This window comes from Photinus pyralis, unplaced genomic scaffold (assembly GCF_008802855.1).
Source record: "Photinus pyralis isolate 1611_PpyrPB1 unplaced genomic scaffold, Ppyr1.3 Ppyr1.4_LG4, whole genome shotgun sequence".
NCBI classification, from domain to species: Eukaryota; Metazoa; Arthropoda; class Insecta; order Coleoptera; family Lampyridae; genus Photinus; species Photinus pyralis.
Genome location: NW_022170511.1, coordinates 28,049,513 through 28,073,520, shown reverse-complemented (window position 1 = coordinate 28,073,520; position 24,008 = coordinate 28,049,513). Strand labels below are relative to the sequence as shown.

The 24,008-nt window shown below is 35.9% G+C and overlaps 1 protein-coding gene across 8 annotated transcripts in view; it reads left to right on the top strand.

Moving 5' to 3' along the window:
* The window catches only part of LOC116167803 (transcription factor Sox-13-like), a 275,850-nt gene extending 253,506 nt beyond the window's left edge, over window positions 1–22,344 (top strand). For 7 of the 8 annotated variants that reach the window (XM_031483336.1, XM_031483338.1, XM_031483340.1 and 4 more), the window contains 3 exons: window positions 19,319–19,543; window positions 19,597–20,116; window positions 20,173–20,816. In XM_031483336.1, coding sequence (XP_031339196.1) covers window positions 19,319–19,543; window positions 19,597–20,116; window positions 20,173–20,816 — 1,389 coding nt within the window. Of the gene's footprint in view, window positions 1–19,318; window positions 19,544–19,596; window positions 20,117–20,172 lie in introns of all 8 variants that reach the window. The other variant, XM_031483334.1, reaches the window with a different exon arrangement.
* Window positions 22,345–24,008: the final 1,664 nt, after the last annotated feature.

Sequence of the window (24,008 nt, the reverse complement as noted above, 5' to 3'; positions counted from 1 at the left end):
TGTGTTATTTGACTTGTTGCCTGGTGCGCATTCAGCTTAAATGTCCCATGTCGGTTTACTCTCTCTATTAAAGATAAAGATGAACATTATTCCAACGTTTAATTGGGAGCTGCAACATCGAAGTGTCAAACTGCATTGATTTTTGGGTTTATTTTAAGAGTGACATGTGAAAAACGCCCAAACGTCATCCGATATGCGACTCGACATATCTTAATGACATCAATTTTCTGTCACTTCCAACTTGCGGGTATTAAAGAGAGATAATCTGGATATAACGTAACCGCCAGTTCCTATTCTATTACACTAATTAGTTTTGACGTTTGGGGAAATTCTGAAGGTATCCCGTTCAATTTACAGCATTTTAAAAATATTAATTTATAATTAGGGAGTCCATGGAAGATAAAAAACCAAAGTTTAAAAATTGTTATTAAAAAAAAACGATTTTCAAAAATATTTTTTACATCCAAACGATCGAAACACCAGGCATCAAAATTTGCAATGGCAGTGGTTTTCTTGGGGTCAGTTTTAGTCCTACGCGCGGCGAGACTTCAGTTTGCAGTGAGGAAGCTTGGCGAAGAAATTTTTCTCTGGGTCCTGAGGGTCCATGGCGATCTGGCAATAACCGGCATGCAGGTGGGTGCGGTGGAGGCTTGTGTGGCGTGTAGAAGTTTCGTACCTTGTCACCATGTGGCAGCATCCCTCCTCGAGCAGTATTGCCATACCTACGAGCGCGTTGTCGTCCGAGACTTGGGTACATGCCTTGTATGTGTTGATGCCGTCGATGAAGGGCTCCTGATCTCCTTTTTGAGAGAGATCCTGTCGTCTCCGTTAATGGAACGCGGATTGCCTGAATTAGTTCTTGCAGCGTCTGGAGCGTAAACTGGGCTCCGGTGTTCTGCCGACCCATTTCTTTCGCTTTTCTTTGCCTCAACGTCCTTATGCATACGATGCGATGGTGAAGCTTAGAGACGGAACCCGAGTGAGTTCCTTCATTCCTTGCCTACTTTAGTTTATTCGGATGACTTAAATAGAAGATGTCTCTTTATCAAGTGCTAGTTGCTTCGCTGGTGCCCTCTGTTGGTTATGGTAGGTCAGTATCGTTTTCGCGCCCTTAGTTGGCACGTGTTGAGTGTTATGTGGGTGGTTGTTTTGAAGGCGGGAAAGGGTGCATTATAGTCTTAAAATTCTTCTCCTGTAAAAAGCTGAAATTAACTATTGTCAGGCAGGAATTTGGAAGGATGCACATAGCAACAAAAGGATAGTTTTGGGGTGAATTTTCTGGACGTGGAATATTTCGGCGGCTTCTCATTATGCGTAACAAAAATAAGTGAATTTTAAATTAAATTTGAGTGGTATCTTCAATAGCCATAACAGATCAGATTTTGAAAAGGGAACGTTAAGAAGGTTTCTTTGAAATTTAAGGAGTAACACAAATTCAATGAATCACGTGACCATACCTTTTGACACAATTACTGGCCCTATAATGAAAGGGGATGTTTTGGTACGATAGCTCCTGGGTCCACAATGATCAATTTAAAGATTCTTGCACTATCCTCAGTAAATGAGAAACTATTATTTGTTACCATTTGACTTGCCGCTAATCGTTTAAGAATAACCAGTCATATCTGTTTCAACTGTTGTCCTATAGGTCATTGGTTCAAACTGATTCAGCAGATCGAAGCAGCAGTCTTGTAGGGTAGTAGTATCGTGCTAACCCATCGAGAATGCTTGGACATACAGTGTGAACATTTTATCGGGAACACTGGGTATATCTTTAAAACAAGACTTTTTTGTGTCCAAAATTATAAAAAGTTAGCTACTAATCTACTTAGTTTAAATTTGTGGTCAGTGACGTACTACTGCATGGAGAAGGGGGCACATTTTTTAAAATAGCAACCAACTACTAGTTGAATATTCTCTTAAAGAGTAAACTTTTTTGGATATAGCAGCATAAAAAACTTATTATATTATATAATCAAATTAAAGAAAAAAATTCAAATTAAGGAAACTGGGTTTATTTTGGACACCATGGAAAGCTTCTTTAAAAGAATGTTGTTTTTTATCCAGTGTTTCAGGCAACACTTTCACCCTGTATATCTGAAAAATGAGGTTGTCATTATTTAAGAGCTATTTTTTTAAGTATAAACGTTTCTAAAATTGCAAACTATTGATAACTAGTCCATTTTACTATAATCCATGATTCTGAAATTGGGTGGTTAAATAGGTACAGACAATTTTTGTCACAAGTGATCTAAAAGTGTAAGCTTCCGTACAGAATTTCTCAACGCGTACTATTTTACTAAAATATGGACGAATGAAAATGGCACGCTTAGTTTTTCCGGTAACCTATTTTCGACGTTGTGGAAATGAAAATTCCTTGTAAAAGAATTTTAAGTATATTAAAAACATACATTGAAAAAGCTTATTTCCAATTATCTATTTTAACATTTGTACACTTTGAAGGCATTAAACATCTTTTTCCACGAGTAGAGCGAGCTCCAATTCCTTTATAAGCAATTTCGAACCTTGATTGTATATAACAAACTAATTGAACATCATAAAAGGTAATCAGTGCTGGTCCGAGTAACCGCGACACGTGCCATAAACAAGTGGATCCCATGCGAATTATGCTCTCTTCCGTATTACCCTTTCACCCCCATTCTACACAATCATGTGTATTATGTTATTTTAGGATTAGCGTAGGGGGGTTGTTACTACTGCGCTACTTGACATCAAAGGGAGAAAAGAATTGTACAAATATAGAATTGTAAATATTAGTTCGCGTTTGTCATATCGAAACCGGCTGAATTAAAAATTATGTTTTCCTTCCGCAATTAAAACAAGAATAGCAATCACTGTGATGGGTTTACTTTAAGTTCTTTATTTATCTCTTTATTAAAACGCCGGCGTTTGAATAACTCCTTGTCTATCATTGTATGGTTATTAGTTTATTATATTATTTATAACGCACAATGCCGTCCTTTAGCGTACACAAAAAATAAGATAACATATTTAGAACAATAAAAATGGGGTTTATCAAATTAATTAAGAATTATGTTAAAAACAATTGACGATACCCGTTTGAACCGGTTGTAACGCGATTACAAATTGTAAACCAAAAATGAACGATTTTATATACGAATAAGACCCCTAAATGTGAAGTTAATTACCCTCAACAGTGGTTGCCTCATGACGCTATGGCTCATAAATCATAATTCATATGCAGGGGTGGCTTACACAATGCTCTCACCCAACTTCGATATCTTCACGCCTTTCGGTACCTATAGGAAATTGGAAGTAAATTCTGATTCGTTACGAAATCGCGAAAAACTACGTTAGTAACGTTCATGTCGCGAGATTATAATACAGAAAACATTAGATGCTCGCATTTTGATTTTCCCTTCGCGTCGAAATTTCGAGGGTTCGTATTTAGGCATTAGAATTCCTCATTTTCCCCAAGTCTCTTGTACTCGAAATTTATTTCCATATAATATCTATCAAAAGGTTGTCAGCAACCGTATGCTTTGCGCTAATTGAGTGTATTCAAACAATGCTAAAACACCCAACGAACCCTTGGGTTGTTTCAACACCCTCCGTGAGTGCTACGATGCGTGAGAAGTTCAAAGCGTCAAAGTTGTAATCCGTCTGTGATTTAATGTGTATTATTTCGGTTGCTGTTTATTATTGCAATATCTGATTATCATCATTTTTTCACTCTTCGTAACAATTTGCGCTTTGAGATAATTTCCATTCTAATTAATGTGTGCAGCGATTAAATGGATAGCGGTCGTTTAGGGCATATTTTCGGGAAATATAAATAATTTCGTGGGATGAGATCTTTTAACTTGGGAAAACCAACAGAATTATGTAATTCATGATCACGATCACAATTAAATATCTCCATTCTATAAACAATAAAATGTATTTGTTTAAATTCCAGTTTGCGTCTAAATAAGATAATGTATTAAAGAACAATAAAGATGACACTCGGAAAGTTTTGTTATTCATTTATTATTAATACTAATCGTATTTTATGGAATTTGTTTAGATTTTTGGTTTCACCTTACTATCGAAGCTATAAAGTCGAGTAAGTGACCAAATTTGAAGCATTTTTCTGAGAGTTTTAATGTTGGTATCTGGCTTATCGAGATATTTGCAATTAGTGTTGCTGTATTGAGAGTGGTTGGAGATTTTTTCCAGAATTAAATTTTCCTTGTTAAATATCTCGCTCACCGGATGTTTTTTTTTAAATTTCACCATTATACCTATCCTTGATTTTACTATTTAAGCTTACAGCAATAAATGATTCAAACGTGAGAAAACATCGATAATCTGTTAACAACCAATGGCAATATTTGTTTCCCCGATTAATTTTTTATTTTTCATTCGCTTTGGAAAATCGTTAATGGACTTTACTTCCGTTTCATTTTCCATCCTGTTAATGATGTATAGAATGTACTAGGTTAATTATGTATAGAATGTACTAGCATTGATTAACGTATTCGCCACGTTAATTAATAGTAAGAGCGCTCTGGAAGAACGTGGATGTATTGCTTCGAGAAATGCCTAGCGAGTTAATTTTAAGAATTACGTAACTGAGAGTAGCGTGTTCACGCAAAATGTCGGTGGTGTGCGGCCTCGTGCCTGGATAGCTAGTTAATACACTTTATAACTGATTAGCATATGCATTTTCATCGTAGGAAGAACCTCTTTGTTCGAATCGGGATTACAATTAATTTAATTGAGCCAATAAAATTAGTTTTTTGAAATTTTAAAATACAGTAACTTGATAGATAACGACAACACTTTTATTTATTTATTTTATTATATCTGTATCAAAAGCTTGTGTATTAATTATTTTTATGAAGAAAGTTTACAAATTTAACCAAAATAAATTGCATTGCAAGAATAAACACCCAAAATGGTCGTTCACCGAGTAAAAATACGCAGGGAAAAAAGAACTTACCAAGAAAAAAACCAACCCACAAATTAATATGATGCTGTATAGCAAAATTAATTGTTTGTAAAAAATGAATGCAACGTCATAATCATAAACAAAATGTGGAGCATCTGCAGGCTTCAAGAGGTGCCATATTTGACCGACTTAGCAAAAGGTTGACACAAAACATTCAGTCATTACATGTCAAGGGTAAACTAAAAGAATCGAAGAACTTTTACTGCAACGCTCTTACCGAGATCAAAATCGAGTAGGTTCAGGGTCCGGCAAAATGATCTCCCACATTTTGCACCTCCACTGTGCCAGAATCACTGAAGAGAGGGGGAGCTTAGTGTAGTCGGTTGGTAGCTCTGGCCTTGCCATTTCAGTTGTCAGTCATGAATTGGACGGGTGAGCATGCAGAGGCATGTTTCACAGCTGAACGGCTAGGAGATCGTTCAATTGCTTCTCTTACAGCTGCAACAATTTCAGGTGTCCGGACACTTCTGGGTCTACCAGTTGATTTTCTTTTTAAGGCTGAACCTGTAGCTCTAAAATTTGAAACCCACAACAGTATTGTTTTGCGATCTGGAACTGGAGCATGTCTACCAAGCGCGAAGTGAGTACGAAATGTTCTTTGCGTCGTAATCACAGATTCGTTACTTTTCATAAATGTTTCAATAACAAAGGCACGATGCTCACCCGTCCAATTCATGACTGACAACTGAAATGGCAAGGACAGAGCTACCAACCGACTACACTAAGCTCCCCCTCTCTTCAGTGATTCTGGCACAGTGGCGGTGCAAAATGTGGGAGATCATTTTGCCGGACCCTGTATATCAGATATTCGAAAGTAAGTCACACTAAAAAATATGCATGCTTACTAAATAAATAAGTAAATGTGCGTAACATAATATATATTAATTAAAAAAGGAAAGTCTCTATAACAAACAAAAAAACAAGAAAAAACAAATTAAACTCAGTAATTCTGACAGTAGGCTTGATATCACCCTGTTTACAGTATAAATTACAGTTTTTCGACATTACAAATATGGGAGATTTTAAAAAAATATTTGTTTTCGGAGTTGGGTTTTGAAAAATAACTGGCCGATTCGGCACATAAAAGGTAACCACACCTAATGCTATCTTCGATTCGCTGATGTTGAATCTATTAAGGAGTGCTTTCGAAGGCCTTTTGAAAGTCTATACAGGGCCACTGATAAGTCTGGAAACAGTCGATTATCGGGGAAAATATTCAAGATATGGAAAAAAGTTCTATGCATAAGTTTTGGGGTTCCTCAATGTCTACTAGGCACTAATAATTTTAATTATACATAAAAGCGTAGCACACCAGCATTGCATTTGTATATTTTCCCCGATAATCGACCATTTCCAAATTTATCACCGTTTATTTTCAAAACTCGATAACCTGTTAACGCCTGAATTTAGGTACATTATGCTTCTTAAAAATTTTTTTTTAAAAAATTGAAAGAAGAATTGAAATATTGAAATATATAGGGTGTTCCATTCAAGAAAAATACAATTTTGGTGTGCCACGCCTTGCACTTGGTGTACCATGTTGGGTAACAACACTTGTGTTTGTTGTAGAGAGGGGCAAAGTTAAAGTTAAAGAAACAAATCAGAAGAGAATGAAATCTACGCATCTAACCGGCGTGTCTCATTGATTAAAGATTGCCTGAGGAGCCAACTATGATTTCTACTTCTGTTCTACAATTCAATATCAATATAACTCGTACACTACCTACTTCTGAAGGAAGACGGTATACACCAATTCTTGCTAACGCGCTCAAAAATCGAATTTATCCCTTTAAGAGGTACCTAACGATACGCTTTACAACAAAACAGAAAAAAGGAAGGTATCCCCCAGCTGGCTACATGTTTCGTTCGGAGTCTGCCAATTGTCCATCTGGCCGGTGCAATCAAGAATGGCCGTTATCTCCCTAATAAAAGCGAAACAGGTACTGCGCCTAATTAAGTTGGAAATTTCGCTCAGGAACACCCTAGTAGTCTTTGCACTCTCGAGCTGAGCTGCTATGTTCAGCGGGGGTACTCGGAAATCCTCTCTCTAATAAACGAGTGGGCGTAGAAACCCAATAATAACGAGTATGGATGGTAAAATAATTAATTTGCATCGGTTCAACCGTCAGATATTGCATGTCACGTGTGAAATTCCTCAATTCAAACCCTTATAACGAGATAAAACAACTACGGGTGAATCGAATGATAAAGGAGCTTCTTATTTAAAATTCAATCCACTTTTACACCAACGTGCCGAACGAAAAGAAGGAGTGGAAGTGCAACGTTACATCTCTTTAGGCCTGCGTGCGCTAGCGCGAAAGAAAGCCGGGAGATGGCGTTTGTTAAACTTTAATGAAGCCAGCGGATCTCAAACAAAAGCTAAAGTTAAGAATAAATCGTTATATCAGCATCTCATAATCTGCAAAATTGAAGGGGTAAATGAAGGTACTTCTCAGATTTGAAGATTTTCTTAAATTTTTCATCAAAATTCAGATGCAGTTTTTTGAAAATCACACATCTTGTTCGCTTGAATATTTTACGTCGACGTGTCAAAACACGAATATGTAAGGATTTTGAGTAACATTTTTCGACGAGTCGTGAATCTAAAAACGAAAGGTCTACGAGTGTTTTTTGCACTTTTTTGCGATTTAACAAGGACTTACGAAGCGAAGATGCTGAAATGTAATTTTTATTTTGATCTACTACTAGAATGTATTGGAAGAGAAATTTCGATATTCACGTATTGGATTTTTGCACCCTTTTTGTCAGTTGTAGTACTGCCCCTCTTCGCAACTGTCCACAGAGCCTATACTGAAGGGTTTATTGAGGTACCTATTAAAGATCGCGAGAATGGAATTACGAATGTCAATTTTAAGATCAGTTTCAGGGGATCAATTTTAATCTCTTCAGATTTATCTTAAAATTGACACATTGGGGCGATTTTTAGTCTAAGAAATCTTTAAGCCCAAGAAATCTATCTTCAAATTTCAAAAAACTAGAACTTGACAGGCACATATCAAATCTTTTAGCCTTAAAACAAAGGGGATAACATGAACCGGATCGTGAATTTTCCTTCAATCTTGAAATTTCGCCCCTTATACCCAGATGTGCGCGCGAAACGACAAAAACACTTGCAAAAAAAGTGCATTTTGTATTATACGTCTTCCGTGTAATTACCTTTTTGGCATAGCAAACATAATCGGCACTACTGTCTCTTTTTTACTGAAGGAAGGGTTTTCGAACGTTGCTGGATAGTGTGTGAACTGTTTTTTTGGTTGCGGTCCTTTTTAAAGCGATGCGCAATTCAGTTTTTTATTTTCGATTTTGTTTTCATGGCTATTCTTACACTTGGATGTTATTTTTTGCTATCATTTTATAAATACGAGCAGATTGGTAAAAAATAACTTCGTGGGAAAAAGCGAGCGATTGTGAGTGGGTGAGACGACGGTCGTCTCGAACTGTAATTGCAAAATAAACGCCGTCGTTTGCGCAATTCTCCTATTAATTTTGGGTCAGCCAACGCGGCGAGATTAGTAAAAGCCGTCGATACGCAAGTACGAGAGATGTCATGGTGGTTTAATAACAACAGGCGGATGAACAATATTTATTTCATTTTATGTTAGAAGGAGTGTCGTATGTCAGGCGCAAAATTCTTACTGACAACCGCCTGCATCATCCTGTGGGAGAAGCAATCCGTTTTAGCGTCGCTACGTTATTATTGTAGTCCTCTGGGGAGTTTACAGGATTAACAAATAGACTTGTATTCTCAAGCAAGAAAATAAAACGTATTCGAGCCAGTTATAAGATAGGCAACTAACAATGCAGCTGAAATTGTTTATAATTCCGCTTCTGAAAGATTAAAAATCAAACAGGCATTTCATCGGATCTCGATTTTTTAGTTGAATTCCGCGCACTGGTTTTTGTGTTATTAAAAGGATGGTGAAAGAAATGGCGATGTCAAAGTCATGTTAGGGTTTCCAAGGGAGTAACATGCGAGTGCTGAAAGATGGGCGTAAAGTTTTTATTCTGTTTTATCTGCAAGAGGGCGACCCACAAAAGGAATATGAAAATAAATTATTCATAAGATTTTTGCATGTCTACCTCATATAAAGAATGCGAGAGAACGAAGCTTACGGTAATTGTTTAGTGGATTTATTTTAAAATTGCAGACAAATTCGAATTACCCCAAAAAAGAACGCGCCGTAAGCCGTACACATTTTTTAACTCGCACTACATTAATCGTCGCACAAGAGCTGTATTGAAACAGATATTGTCGTCAGTATATCCGTATACGTTTAATTTTAGAAAACATGTTTACAAAAAAAATTCAAATATAAATAGACCTATATTGTCTGGTACGAGACTTGCATCTTTCTAAATAAATCCATTTCTCATTTTTCAATTGCAATTTCACAGTTTAATTAATCTTCCCAAAAATATGGACGTAATTGTACAAGCCACTTGATTTGTTTAAATACCTCCGCTTGACAAATCGTGTTTTTTCAAGATATTTACGGAGCGCCGAATAAAAAAGTGCAACGGGCGCAACTTAATCCATTCTTATCTACAAACTTAGATTAAATCCCGAAATAGCTGGCCGCATTTTTTAACTATTTTAATGAACGGTACGTGTGTATATAATGACACCTAAATTATTGTCACTTAAATAAAATTAAGCGTATACGTTTTGGCATTAATTAAACCCCCCCTTTTTTTTCATATTTTTATTTTTTTTTCTTAGTTAACGGCCGGATTCACTAAACGATTATTGTTGCCAGATTTTCATTGTACTGTTGACAAGCCATTTATCATTTCACTGCCGCGCTCAAGAAACAATTCTTCATTATTTTCGGACAAATATAGAATCGAAAGCCTTCGAACGTTTTTATAAATAATTTTCTCAATTATACGCCCAAAAATAGACATTTCAATCTGGAAATTTGTTGTTTGCGTTTCCTTGAGTGTGTTTTTTGCTTATCAAGTCGCCTGGAAATATGACGCTGGAGAATTAAAACGAATTACAAATATTTGCGCTTTCTTTTATTATAATTTATATGTTTTTTTTATTACTGTGAAATGGAACGAAGTACTGTTTTATAAATTTTGTTGGCAGGCAAGGGTGATACAGTTAGTGTCCTTGCCTTAAAGATACCGAGTTTACGACAGATTTAGGCAAATTTAAGTTCAACGGGATCATTGTTTTCACAAATTGGTAAAAAATATACTGCTTTTTAATGATTTCTTCGATTTGCAGCTCAAAAATCAGATTATAATTAATTAGCTGTGTCTACGAAAAATCAAATCCAGGAAAACGAAACGATATCCCCCTTTATAATAAATGGAACAGAAAATAGCAAAAAGCTTACCGGGCGGTAGAAATTTCTGTACAACAAAAAGCAAAAGCTAAAATATTAATTTGTTTCGTCTTCTAAATGACGAGAGCTTTCGAACGCAACAAAGATAATTAGAATAATACGGGAACCGTTGTAAACGGCGAATTAATTACAGCTTTTGTTTACGGTAACGGCGCCGGCGGCTGAAACACATGTACTGGTTGGTTTACGTCAAGAGCCACAATTGCTCTTCCTTTCCCAAATACTCTGAACCAGTATAGACAACGATCGACAAAGTCATATCCGGTTGCCGAGCATTGACCAAAATGTAATCAGTTAGCCGCTTGACAGTTGTATACCTACTCAAAACGGATTTGGAAAATTCGAAACCGTTCGCGAGTTATCTTGTACACAGACGGACAGAAAGTCCAAAATTATCAACGAGCTTTGTCGCTCGCTAATAATGTATTGATATTGCACTTTAACTTCTTTCTTTCTGCAATTTATCTTATCTTTCCACCTCATATATACACCTACTTCGACTTCTTCGAAGTACCTACTCATAGTACTTCGACAAGTACTTCGAGTACTTCAACAACTACTTCGAGTACGACTAGTTTGGGAAGTACTTCGACTACTTCGTCTTCGTTCTCGGAGTTCCATTGCACCGGCCCGGACAAAAAGTCATCTGATGTGCGCTTGCGCGATCACCATCAAACTTCATTTTTCAGAAGTACTTCGACTACTACTGCGAGTACTTCGACTATTACTTCGAGTACTTCGAATGAAATTTGCACCTACCTCGACTTCTTCGAAGTACTTCTAGTAACGGGCGATCAAAAATGAGTTACTGTCGAGTCGCCTTTGGAAATTCAAGTTAGGTACGATTTACCATGTAAACAAAAATTCCAAAGGTGACTCGACAGCAACTCATTTTTGATCGCATAGTACTTCGACAAGTACTTCGAGTAGATTGAGAAGTACTTCGACTATTTCAACTCCCTTCTCGCAGTTCTATTGAACCGCCGCGGACAAAAAGTATTGTGATGTGCGCATGCGCGATCACTGTCAGTTTCATTTTTCCTTTGATGGTGATTTGACCTCTGACGTCGTTTGTTGCGCCGTTTTTTCATCTTATACCAGAAAATATAATTAACGTCACAAGGCCACAGACTTCTGAGTCCGATTGTAAAATACATTCCTTCATTGGAGATAAATTTGACTGATTTTTCATTGTAAGTATTTCAATCACGAAGTACTTATGTAGCGAAAAAATTTGTGATTTAGAAAAAAACAAATGCAATTTTTGCGAAGAGCTTTATTAGTACTCCCCTTAAGGGACGAAGGGAATTATGCCAAATATCCTCTGATCCATTTGCCAAACAAATTAGGTACCTATTTTTGAACGTGATTTCACAAGAATGCAGAAAGTCAGGATTGGTACGATATTGATTCGGTGACAAAAATAAATAATTGCAATTAATTTCAAAACTTGTATAATTAAAAATTAGATCAATCCATAGTTTAATCAAAAAACTAATGAACTAATTCCACCTGGGTTCCCTCTTAACTAAATTTTATTCTCTACACGTAAAGCCTTGAAATAGTACCTATACTGTTTTTGATTAATTGCATACTAAACGTTTCGCAACTTGTAACACATTACATCCATAAAATTAATCTGGTAGGTAGTTACCTCTTCGTTTTAATTACTTAATTACAGGAATCTAATTATTTGTTTTGTAATTACCTGCGTTATTATTTTTAATGTCATGATATGTGTACAATCTTTAATTATTCCTGTTATATCATATAATTGGATTCATATTGTCGTTTCTAATAATATTGATTGCGATAACGTCATAACGCAATTTTTAGTTAAAGGATAAAACGCGCTTTGTGCGCTTAAGACTTAGCAGTACGATTTTGATGCTCGTACTATATGAAAGGTCTAGGTAGAATACGGTGTGAATGTGACATGGAATAAGCTTCTTCCAGACAGCGTATCCCTTAGGATTTGTCACGTCATCTCACAATACAGAGCCCATATAATGCGCCTTCAGACGTATACGGGATTACAATTTTCCTTTCTTTTCGATTCCACATCAATTCAAAACTCATAATTTTTCTTCGAGGTTTGGCTACTTAGGAGACGAAATTAAATTTGACACACTTGCTCGTGTATTAAAAGAAAATCCACTAAAAGGCAGAAAATAAACTAAAAGTTTATGAACTGGGAGTATTGAGGTTGGCTTGTAACTGTTGGTTGGTCTGATTTACTGTGTTTACTTGTGTGACTGATGGACCGCGAGAAACAACAGCATTCACGTGTTACATAAATTTACTGTCGGATCCAACCGCTGAAAACTAAAGCACGATTAGTGTTTTATGATGATCTTGTTGCTTTAAATTTAAATGCCAACGTGAAACCTGTCAATCTTTGTTACTTTTTCGAAGCTTCTTAAACCAGATTGAAGACAATGGGTATTCATCTTAACGTACTTATATTTAACTGGTGTTTTTGAACTTGTTTTACATAAAGTGCTCGCAGCCGTACTTTATTTATCCTACAAAAAATTGTACATCTGAATGTAAATGTACCTACTCGTTTTTTTCTGTCTGTTAAATTTGGTCCAACAACTTCGTCGTAGGTACATACGTACTTCCTCAATTTTGTCTCGTCTAGTAATTAAAACACATTTCTTATTGCTTTATGATTATTTTACTTCATTATCCCAGTCTTTTCCAAAGGATTGTTGTGTTCAGGATGAATATTATGAAATAATGATCTAACTGATTTAACTCAAGAATTGCATCAGAATCACAGCACACGTTTCGATATTGCAAGCAGAAAATTTTCGGATTCTTTGGGGAATTGCATATTTCCATAATTAAAAATCAATTTTCTGCTTGAATTTTATATGCTTGATAACGATAGTTAAAAAAGCTTTGACTTACAAACAAATGAGCCACGTTCTGGGTTCTCTTGAAGCCATATTTGTCCCAGAACAATCATATTCAAAATTGTTACCGATACCTTCATTGAATTTATGACCACCCTCTATTACCCCTTAATGATGGTTAAGCAAAATATAGGGAAATAATATGGGATAAACCATTTTATTTGATTCGTGAGCCAAAAGGAAAAAGAACAGGATCGTTGGCTTGGTTCCAGAAGATTTAAAAAAATCGCTTTTCAAACTCCCCTTACCTGAGTAATTTTAAACATTAGGTTGCCATTATTGAACTGATTTGTTCACTCACCGAAATGTTCCCCTGTTTCTCTTATAGATTAAGTCGAAGCGAATCGAAACGGTCCTAAAATCAGATTCGGTTCGTTCCGAAAGGGTGAGAGGTGTCTTACGTTCGAGAACCGATTTAGAAAATAATAAACCGATACAACGTAATATCGAAGGATCCTCAGTATTACCATAACTTTTTTATCGACCATTTATTTTAACCTTGCAACTTCCATCCATATAAAATTCATTAAGATAATGCTCTTATTCTTTTTCCCATCGATTTTGGTGCATTGAATAACGATTTTTTCACGTTCCCGATTCACTGGACATTCTATAACTTGTTCGTGTTGAGCCAGTTTCCTGAAATAACGTCCTACCTTAATGGCCAAAGTACCCGTACACCAAATTTCAACACGACCGGCTAGTTTTAAAAATAGATGTCACACACGGACGGACGGACGGTCAAAAGCCGGATAACCACACAAAACTATAAAGTATCTGAGGGTCCTTAATAATTCGGTTCAAAAGTCAGTTCGTATACCAAACCGAACCGAACCGTGTTTGCCCTCTTAAATGCATTTGAGTAATGTAAAATATATTCATATATAATACCATTCGTAGTCGAAGTATTTGTAGATTATGTTTGAGGTGCTGCTCCACTCATGCTAGTTACGCTTTTTAATGCCACTCGCGCTATATTGTACTAGTCATCATTGTAGGTTTAAAGCACCTTTTTAAAGAACAATTTCAACAAACTAAGAAAATGATGCGTACTTTTCTCAAGCTTCAACTGTTACGAATGTATGCTTGTTCATAAACTGATACAAACCAAAACCAAAAAAAAAACTCCGCCAACAGATGCATTTTGTCAAAACCTTCACTTTTCTAATTATGAGTATCAACTTCCGGCACTCTGTTCTCTAAAGTGCATCATATCTCCGTCATGAGTGATCCGATCAGGTGTGGTATCGTTGGATGCATTTAAAAAAATCACTTCCCCTTTGTGAGTATCGACTTCCGCCACGCAGTTGTCGAGATATACGCCGTTGAAGTTTTGGATCCATTAGCAGATGCGTTTGGTCAAGAACTCTACTTTTCTTTTTGTAAGTACTCACTTCCGACATTCCGTTCTGGAGATATTTGGTCGTTTGTTCCTCAGGAGTATTCTACACTTCCCAGACTCTCCAGTTCTAGATTATTTTCAAAACAAAAGTCCTTTTCAATTACACAATACTAATTGGAAAGAGGTCTTAGGGCTGAACAGTTTGATGGTGGACGTATCACCGACTCTGCTCCATAATTTCTATTGGGTTTTCGGAAATACATTTAATTTCTTTTATCAGGACATATCAAAATTCCCCATTAATAAAAAAGTGAGTTTTGCACATGCGTAAACCCATTTCGTAGTATATATAAACATTGTATAACAAACATTGTATATTAAGGGTTGTTTATCATATCTGAACTATTAAATTTAACCGTTTAATGATGTTATCGATCCACATTTAATTTTTATGGGAATTTTTGGGAAGAAAAAAATTCCCCTTATGTAATGGTTTTGTCCGTCTGTGTCCGTTTGTTGCTTTGTTCCTCTTCTAACTCGAGAACGAAAAGAAATGTCAAACCTCGCTCGGTTCGGTACTAGTGAATATGAGCCGGATCAAAAGTCTGCTTTCCGAATAGGTACGAGCTGAGTGGCAAAAAATTCCCCTACTGAAAGTCATATGCGATTCTTCGTGTTAATTACGTTTTCACAGTGTTAGAATTTTTTAGTTAGAAAATAAAAAGTAATTGTTTGGCCAGTTAAATTATTGTTTTCTTCCCAATTTTATTGTAGGTAATGGCGAATAACTTGATTAAACTTTTCCTTCCTTATCATTATTTATGTACGCAATATATAATTATCATAATCTGTATGATATTTCACTTATAGATCATAATCGATTATTTTATAGTCAATTGATAAATTACACAATTCATTAATCTATAATTAAATATTAAAATAAAAAAAACCTATCTGGCTGTCCATCATCCAGAACTGATTTTTGAAAACTATGTACCCCAAATTATTAATACTCAAAGCAACTGAAAAAAAGAAAGAGTTAATTAACTGTCGGCAGACAAGCTTAGCGTCTATCTTAAATTTTGGTAAATTTTCGGATAAACTCAGTATTTTTAATGCAAGAGCATTGATTATTATATCACCCTGGTCTGCCAACAAAATGTATTATATGTTTATTTTAATTTGTTAAACAGCATACATAGTTGACGTAATTCAAGTGACATCAAGGAACCAAGTATTTGCCCACGTACGTACACTTCCCCGTAATAAAAAAGTAAATTATAATGAAGAAAAGCGAAAATATTTGCAAAGCTGTTTCTCCAGCGCCACATCTCCTGTCACCTAAAAAAGTAAAAAAAAAACAAATTCAAGGAAATGCAAACAAAAAAGAGTTGTACACTTCTCAAGCGGCGAGTCATTTTTTGGAGGGATTATTGCAAAATATATTTTATCAGACATTCGAGGTTGTTTAATTCTACATTTTTCTGTCAATCTGGCCGTAATAATCGAAAGTGAATCAAAAAACAGAAGTGAATCTACAGAATTTTTTCAATAATGTTCACTTTTTGATCCATGGATCATGGGGTTTTTGCCTACAAATTTGTTTCTGTCAAAATTTTATCTGGCCAAATTGCAGATTGAATGTTCTTGTATTATCATTTCCTACATGGCTTGCCTCACGAGCTTTGGTGTAATATTGTACGTTTATGGATATAATAAAAAAATCAAGAATCAATAAATCAAATCAAGAAAATACCAGATGGCTCCCCTAAACCCTTGGATTTCCTTTACTCAACTAAGAGATGAAATTCTGACTCTGCTCAACTGAAAAATCAAATTTTTGGAGTCATTTGACATTAGTGCAATTGCTTTTAGATTTGTTTATTGTGCATTTTGGACAAGCGAAAAGCTTTCACGAAGTCACCAGTTTCCTCATGATTTTGGAACATACGCGTCAATTATGTATGTATCTGGTCTCCTCAAACTGTCAAATACTCAGACACGATCGAAAAAGTGCAGAAAAAGTTCATCCGAGTAATGTTTTTTAGCTCAACCCAAAATTATCCACATTTGATCTCTTACGGTACCCAGCTTAATTACTTAAATAGTACTTTCGGCTTAAATATAATGAGGTTAGAAACCCGACGGTACATTGCCTCCACAATTTTTATCTACAAAATTTTACACAATTTGTTAAACTCTTCCGAATTACTTCAAGAAATTAAGCTTAAGGTACCATTTGTTAAGCTAAGGCAAAATAATACTATTTTTGCAGTTAACAACACAACTTCCCCACTTATTAAGATCTTGATCACTTTAAATAAGTTGTCCTCAGTTAATAATATCGACTTTTTTCACGATCCCCTAAATTCAAGAATAAATAAATCTTAAGTCCTAATATTTGTTCAGAGCCCCAGTGCCATGTAATTGGAATTTTTATTCTGTATGGTTTCTGGTTAAACAAATAAATAAATAAAATAAATTTGTGGCCTTACCCCAAGTAAACTGGGACATGTTTTGTTTTGAACTAATAATCTTAAATTAAGAAAATTAGCTATCTGAATCTTATTCCCACGTTATTAGCACAAATATTTATGCAAATTTCGGCATTAGTTGTTAATTGCACAATAAATATTGGTAACACGAATGCATTTCTTCTTTTTTGAGCCTGCTGCCACATCGAAGAAATAATTCTAATAGTATTTTAATGGTTTCCTGCTAAATAATCTCAGAGGTGACGATCGATGTTTTGTCATTTAATTGACCCACTTTGTGTAAAAATGTCGGCGGATGTGATTTAAATAATTCTCACGTACCTATCGCTCTCTAAACGGTTTGCTTGTTGTAACAACAATAAACAGTTTAAAGGAAACAGAAGCGGAAATTTTGAAAACAGACCTACAAAAGCCAGATGATAATTAAATACATATATGTTGTGATTTATGGACAATAAACCGACGATATGGATAAAGAAAATAGCCCAATATATATTTGTTCAGCAGATCTTGTTTACCTTGGGCGGTTCCGTTTAGGGTGCTTTTGCAACGATAATATGGCAATTAATGAAATGGGTAATTATAGTAAACAGAGCGGGGAAATTGTGTACAAAAACTTCGTTTTGCTTACAATTGAGGCACTGCAATCTTCAGATAGAGCTTCTTTGTTGGCATCATTAAAAGATCAAAAGTATCAGTTGAAGGGTTACATTCTGTTTTAAAACAATGAATAATTGTATGAGTGAACGTCTGCTTTAAATCAGAGGAGATGCACAGACGACTGCTGTTGCTGATGTGAATCGTTCCTTTTGAGGACGCATATGTTATACAGATGTGACAAAGGTGTGAGTTTTGCATAAGGAAACGACTGTATATTGTTGTAAAGATGTTATTGTTGGCTAATTTTTTGGATTTTCCGCTATATGTTTATCATAGAAGAGACTTTTTACGACATTACAAAACAAACTGCTTTTTAATGTAAAACGGTAAAAGAGTTTATGTGTGTTATTTGAATGGTTTCAAATTTATATTTTCGAGTATCTGTATTGAATGTTTCCATTAGAAGTATGTTGACGTGCCGCTCGAATAACTTTGATCTTTCTCCACTTCATTGGCTCACTTTATTCTTTATCGCTTCCCTGATTCATTAAACTCTGTTCCTTGTCTGTTAACAGTTGACGTCTGCTTCGATTTTATGTGTCTCACGTGTGTATACAATACAAGTAGATTAAATTTTGCTGCTAAGATCTATTGTCATCCTTCTCAGATGCTCGCTTGTTGGCCCATCGCTGTTGAAACAACTTCTGGAAGATATCCAATGACTGGGGATGTAAAAGCAGTTCCATTCTTTTAATTATTATGTCGTTATTGTCAGAGTAATTTATGTTATTTAAGAGTTTACAACAAAAACATCGCTGCCGGGGCGTAATCCTTTATACTATATAAAAGTAATTAAAACTGAACGGAAAGAGACAGTCACATTTTCTAACAGAATCTCGACACCCAGAGTTCTTGTTCTGAGCTGGTCTAGTAATTAACACGGACCGGAAGCGATACATCATGTCGTAATAATGACCGACACTAGAATATCTGCCCTCATGTTACTCTTATTCTTATACAGTTGGCAGTTGTCTCCTATAATCCTTGTCCAGCTCTATACCTTTAAATAATATATAACATCCTAAATACATTTTACTCACAAGAGCTTACTCTTCTCTGTTCAACACGAGATCGTTCCATATAGATAAAGAATGATTATGTCAACCATTCCGTTCATGCTAACATATGTTTCTTGCGACATCGCTTGATATTCCATTCAGAATTTTTTCGTGTTGTGAGGTTAAACCTTGCGAAACAGATTTATTCTCCGCTCCTACAGGAAGTTGCATTTATGTGACAATTGCACTTTTATTTTTCGTCGTCTTAACCGTTGCTATTATCGTAGAGTTAAGCGTAAATAAGAATGGCACTTCATTTCCAGAGGATTTAGAAATATGCACCGAGCATGGAAGATGCAGTGAATGGAGAATAAAATTGGATGGCTGCCGACATATATTTAGTAACAGTAGGCGGCTTGGCAACCTGCAAATACTTAAAAAAAAGATTGAGAATGTTCGTATGTAGCAGATGGACAATTCTAAAATGTATTTCTATACGAAACTATGCTGAATTATTCCCAATAGCAGTTGTAATTCTGATTTTCTTTGCAGACAAGTGCGATTGCGGATGAAACACAGAAGCAAATCGAACTTCAAATTCACAGGCATGAGCAGCTCTTGCAGCAACAGAAACTTCACGAATTACACGCAAAGTATGCAGCGACCGGTGCCGTTGGACCTCAAGGACTCGTTTTTCTACCTTTCCTTGAGCAGCTGCGAGGATTGCACCCGGCAGCTGTACCCCCCGGTTTGGGAAAGTCACATATACCCAATCAGGTACGTCGCAAATTCAGCAAAACGTCCCTAGCTCACATTTGATTCTCTTTCAGATGCTACCTCCACCTCATCAAGTTCCAAATTGGATATCAGCAACAGCGCATTTGGCCCAAATGTCCGCAGCCGCAATCTCGACCACAACGGACAAACGATCTCCCCCGCGTCAGCCAACTCCCTCTCCCCCACCACAAATATCCGACCCCGACGCCCCCCTCAATCTCACAAAACCTAAGTCTTCCAGTTCTGAATCGACCGGATCTAGTCCTCACAATATCCCAGTCAGTATGCAAAGCTTTAGCGAGCAGCCCGTCGCAGCTACCACCCCTAAACTATTACCTCCAGGTCTCGTGATGCCCAGACCTTTCCTAGCGTACGCGGGCTTACCGCCTCAATTCCCGCTGCCCCCCAACACAGATCGCCACAAAACGGGAAAGGAGGGCCTACTGAGCCCTGACAAACACCATTTTCCCATGCACATGTATGGATTGTCAAGCGCGTCGCACCTCACCGGTGGCAAACCTAGGGATGACCCCTCGATTAAAGACGAACCCGACTACCTTGCGGCGTGTCACAGTAAGTTATCGCCTAATAATCTAACCGCTCGTCGTCTCACGCTTAGTGTTTTTCAGTGTGGGCCGGTAGCGACCCCAGTTATAAGCTGGCCGAAGACAGCAAGGACGCGAAAATTGTAAGGCAGGTGAAGAGGGAATCCGAAAACAAACCTCACATCAAGAGACCAATGAACGCATTTATGGTGTGGGCGAAGGACGAAAGGCGAAAAATCCTGAAGGCTTGTCCCGATATGCACAACTCCAACATTTCAAAAATCTTAGGAGCGCGCTGGAAGGCGATGTCAAACGCAGAGAAGCAACCCTACTACGAAGAACAGTCGCGACTATCAAAGCTGCACATGGAAAAACATCCGGATTACCGATATCGGCCGCGACCTAAACGAACTTGCATCGTAGACGGTAAAAAAATGCGCATTTCGGAATACAAAATGCTAATGCGCCAAAGGCGACAGGAAATGCGCCAGTTATGGTGTCGCGACAGCGGTTCCGAGATGAGCTTTCTTGCACCCGGTTCGGACCTAACGTCGCCCGCGTCTACGTCAGCGGGAAGAATGTCCGTTTCTCCCCCCATGATTTCGATGAACGGTGCGGGGCCGAGTTCCGAAGGATTTTATCACAGTGACAGTATTTCCCCAGAAGCGATGAGCTTTATGCACGAACATTCTGCCTACGATTCGAGTCCCAGACATGATGATGACTGAACCTGAGTTTCAAGGGAACTGAGCTTCCCTTGGTATTAACGAATTCACGGGCGGATACGAGTTGGAAAATCGGTGACTTACTCGAATAAACGACATGACAAAGTATTTTAAATTATTTATTATCTCGACAAAGGAATTTGTATATATAACATACTTTCCTTTTTTTACGAACGCTCGAACTTATCCAGATGTCAGTGTCCCTTAACACAGTGTTCTCGAGGGCAGTTCAAATTCAAGTGTGCCATCTAGTTGACGCAAATGTGAACTTTTACGAGACTTATAAAAAATTATTGGTTATTATTATTATTATCACAATTATTTGGTGTTGTAGTTGTATTGTTATGTAGATATGCCATTCAGATTTTCATGTTATTTATTTACATTTAGTTATATATCGAAATTTGTTTTTCTCTTTTATTGTAAATTCTTGTAAAGTTTTATATGTGTTTTTTTACATTGCATATACGCGAATAAATTTATTAACAGTAACTTTACATAGTGCTCAGTGTTTTTGGTTCAAGTGCAATGTCATTTTCATGTATATTATTTTCTACTGTTGATGTTTGTATATTTTAATGTTAAGAGCCAGTACTTTAACTAATATTATTTATTTTAAAGTTATTTGTACTTGTACAGTGCCCTATTTTTACCGAATCTGTACTTATAAGTGCCCTGCGCCAATCGCTACCTATCGGTAGAGGTCTTAATTTTTTTTATAATCTTCATCTGCAAGTACCTGGGCACTTCTACTTAATCCATTTCTGTTTTAGAAACGACATATTGTAAATTTTGTTATTTAATTGTTGCAAAAACAATCAAAATTTTATATATTTTATTTTACAATCAGTACAAAGTTGTTTGTTTTTGCAATTAAATCGATGAACTTTACAATCACCACGTATTTAACCTTAAAAAATAATATTGTTCATGGGTATTTAAGCAAGTAGATTCTAGAATGTAAATACTTTTAAAAAACAGGCGACGACCTTTGCAAGCCAATTTTTATTTTATTATTACAACTAATATTTCTCGAACGCCCGCATTTTTCATTGATCCAATGTTATTTCTTTGCAGTATTTAGTTATAAATTCCCTCTGAAGCAGCTTATGATTTGAATCGTTATGGGGCCATTTTTATTAAACAAAATATTAGTTGTCTATAAAGAAAGGTTAGAGAAGTGTTATAATTGTATTTGATGATAAGTTAAATAAAATGTGATACCTGTAATCTACATAGGTATAGTTTATTTGAAGTATGTAGTATTTTAAATTGAGACGTAAAGCACTAGTGTTGAAAAAGTGAAACGGAGAGAAAGAGCAAATGTTTGTATGCATTTAAAATATTCCTTAATGCATATAGGGCTAGTGAATGTTGTTTATAAAAATACCATAATCAATGTGTAATGTCTATGAAATATTAAAAAAAAATGCATAGACCTGTATCTCAAAAACATTTAAAGAAATGATTACTAGAACTATAGGCTCACTGTTTTCTGTGCCAAATTCAAGGAAATAAATTGTAAAATGTACAAATTATAACGCTGTTTATTATTTTACCATATTACCACTAACGACGCCTACAAAGTGAAATTGCAAAAGGTAAGGTTTTCCACTGAAAATGCCGAATTTATTTCACTCAAAAAAGCTTCTCTATCTGCGCGAAATATCCAATCACAGGTAAACAAATTAGTTATAAAATTAGTAAGTGCCGATCAGTCGATCTATTAATAAATCAATTAGGGCATTACTTCACGAAATAATGCAATGTGGACTTACGCGGAGTTAATTTGGATGGTTCGCAAAAAAACTTTTTTATCTGAGAAAAAGTGTACCGAGTTTCTTTTTTCAATGCCACTAGACTATACGCCATATATGGATAAAAATATGACGACATAATTGATGTCTCATTATAAGTTTGTAGGTTGCAGTAATATTTTATACCGAAAAGAACAAAAATTGTTGGTTAAATAAAACAAAAAGGGCAACTTTGTTATCTGATTTTGTGTCACGTTAGCGAGTGAAGCAATGAATAATTTTAAATATTAATGGACGACATTTATTTTAATGTCAATTAACGCGACGAAAACTTTTATTTTACACACTTTGGTATTGTAGTTTTTTGCGTTCTCTTGTGTTGGCCTGGTTGTAAATTGGCACATCTGTGACAGTCTATTCTTGTAGATAAGGTATCTGTATTACTTGGGAATAAATGATTCTTCATTTACACCTAAAATAGTCAATAGGCATAAATGTAAAGTAAAACATGTTTTATATTAGGTATATTTTCTCACGTCTAGAACTAGCTTCAATAAAACCTATTTAAATCACAATTGGAGCAAAGGTTCTTTGATAGATTTTTTATTTGAAACTCGAGCCTTTCTTACGTTTCATCATTGAATAAGTTATTATTCAATGGTTTCATTCACTTTTGTAAACCTTTTACAATTTTTACACTCTGTATTCTGTCCCAAAATATCGAATTGATTCAAACAGACGTTATAAGATTGGAAGCTTTTATTTTTAACTAAATCAATAGTAGCGGAAACTTCAAAACAAATAATAATATATAATATAGTAACTAGTTTAGTAGAAAAGTGTAATTTAAACTGGTTAAAGTTGCACAATAGAATCAAGAACGCCTAACCTCAAGCAACTCGTACTACACACTATAATGCATGTCATGGATAATAGGGGGTGGATTGTTATGTACCGTAAAGTAGGTACAGCTGTAGGGTAACCCCTAACCTATGCATTTTTGAATACAGGATTGTCTTTTGCAAGAGGCTTGCATGTTTCTAGAGTTATCGAGGACGTGCATCTCACAATTTGATGGAAATTTTTAGTGTTCGATAACCCAGCATAAACATTTTGCCTAAATTCTGCATTAAAATGTACAGAGGGTTGCTTACATCTAGGAGACATTCTATGACTGCAAGAATGAGTTTTTACGTTGAGTGAAGGAATCCTTCACTCAACGGTTTTTAGGTTGTAGCATTGGCAAATTTATTACAAACATCTGACTTCGATCAAAATCACGAAAATGTTCGAAAGCTGGAAATTTTCAATGGTAAAATAATTTAAGTTAAGATTTTTGAATTCTCTATTAATATTACGAGTATAAAAGAATACGAGTGTTAGCTTGGAAACACCGAATTTACGTGAAAAGCAGGTGGAACTCGAAATTCCAAAATAT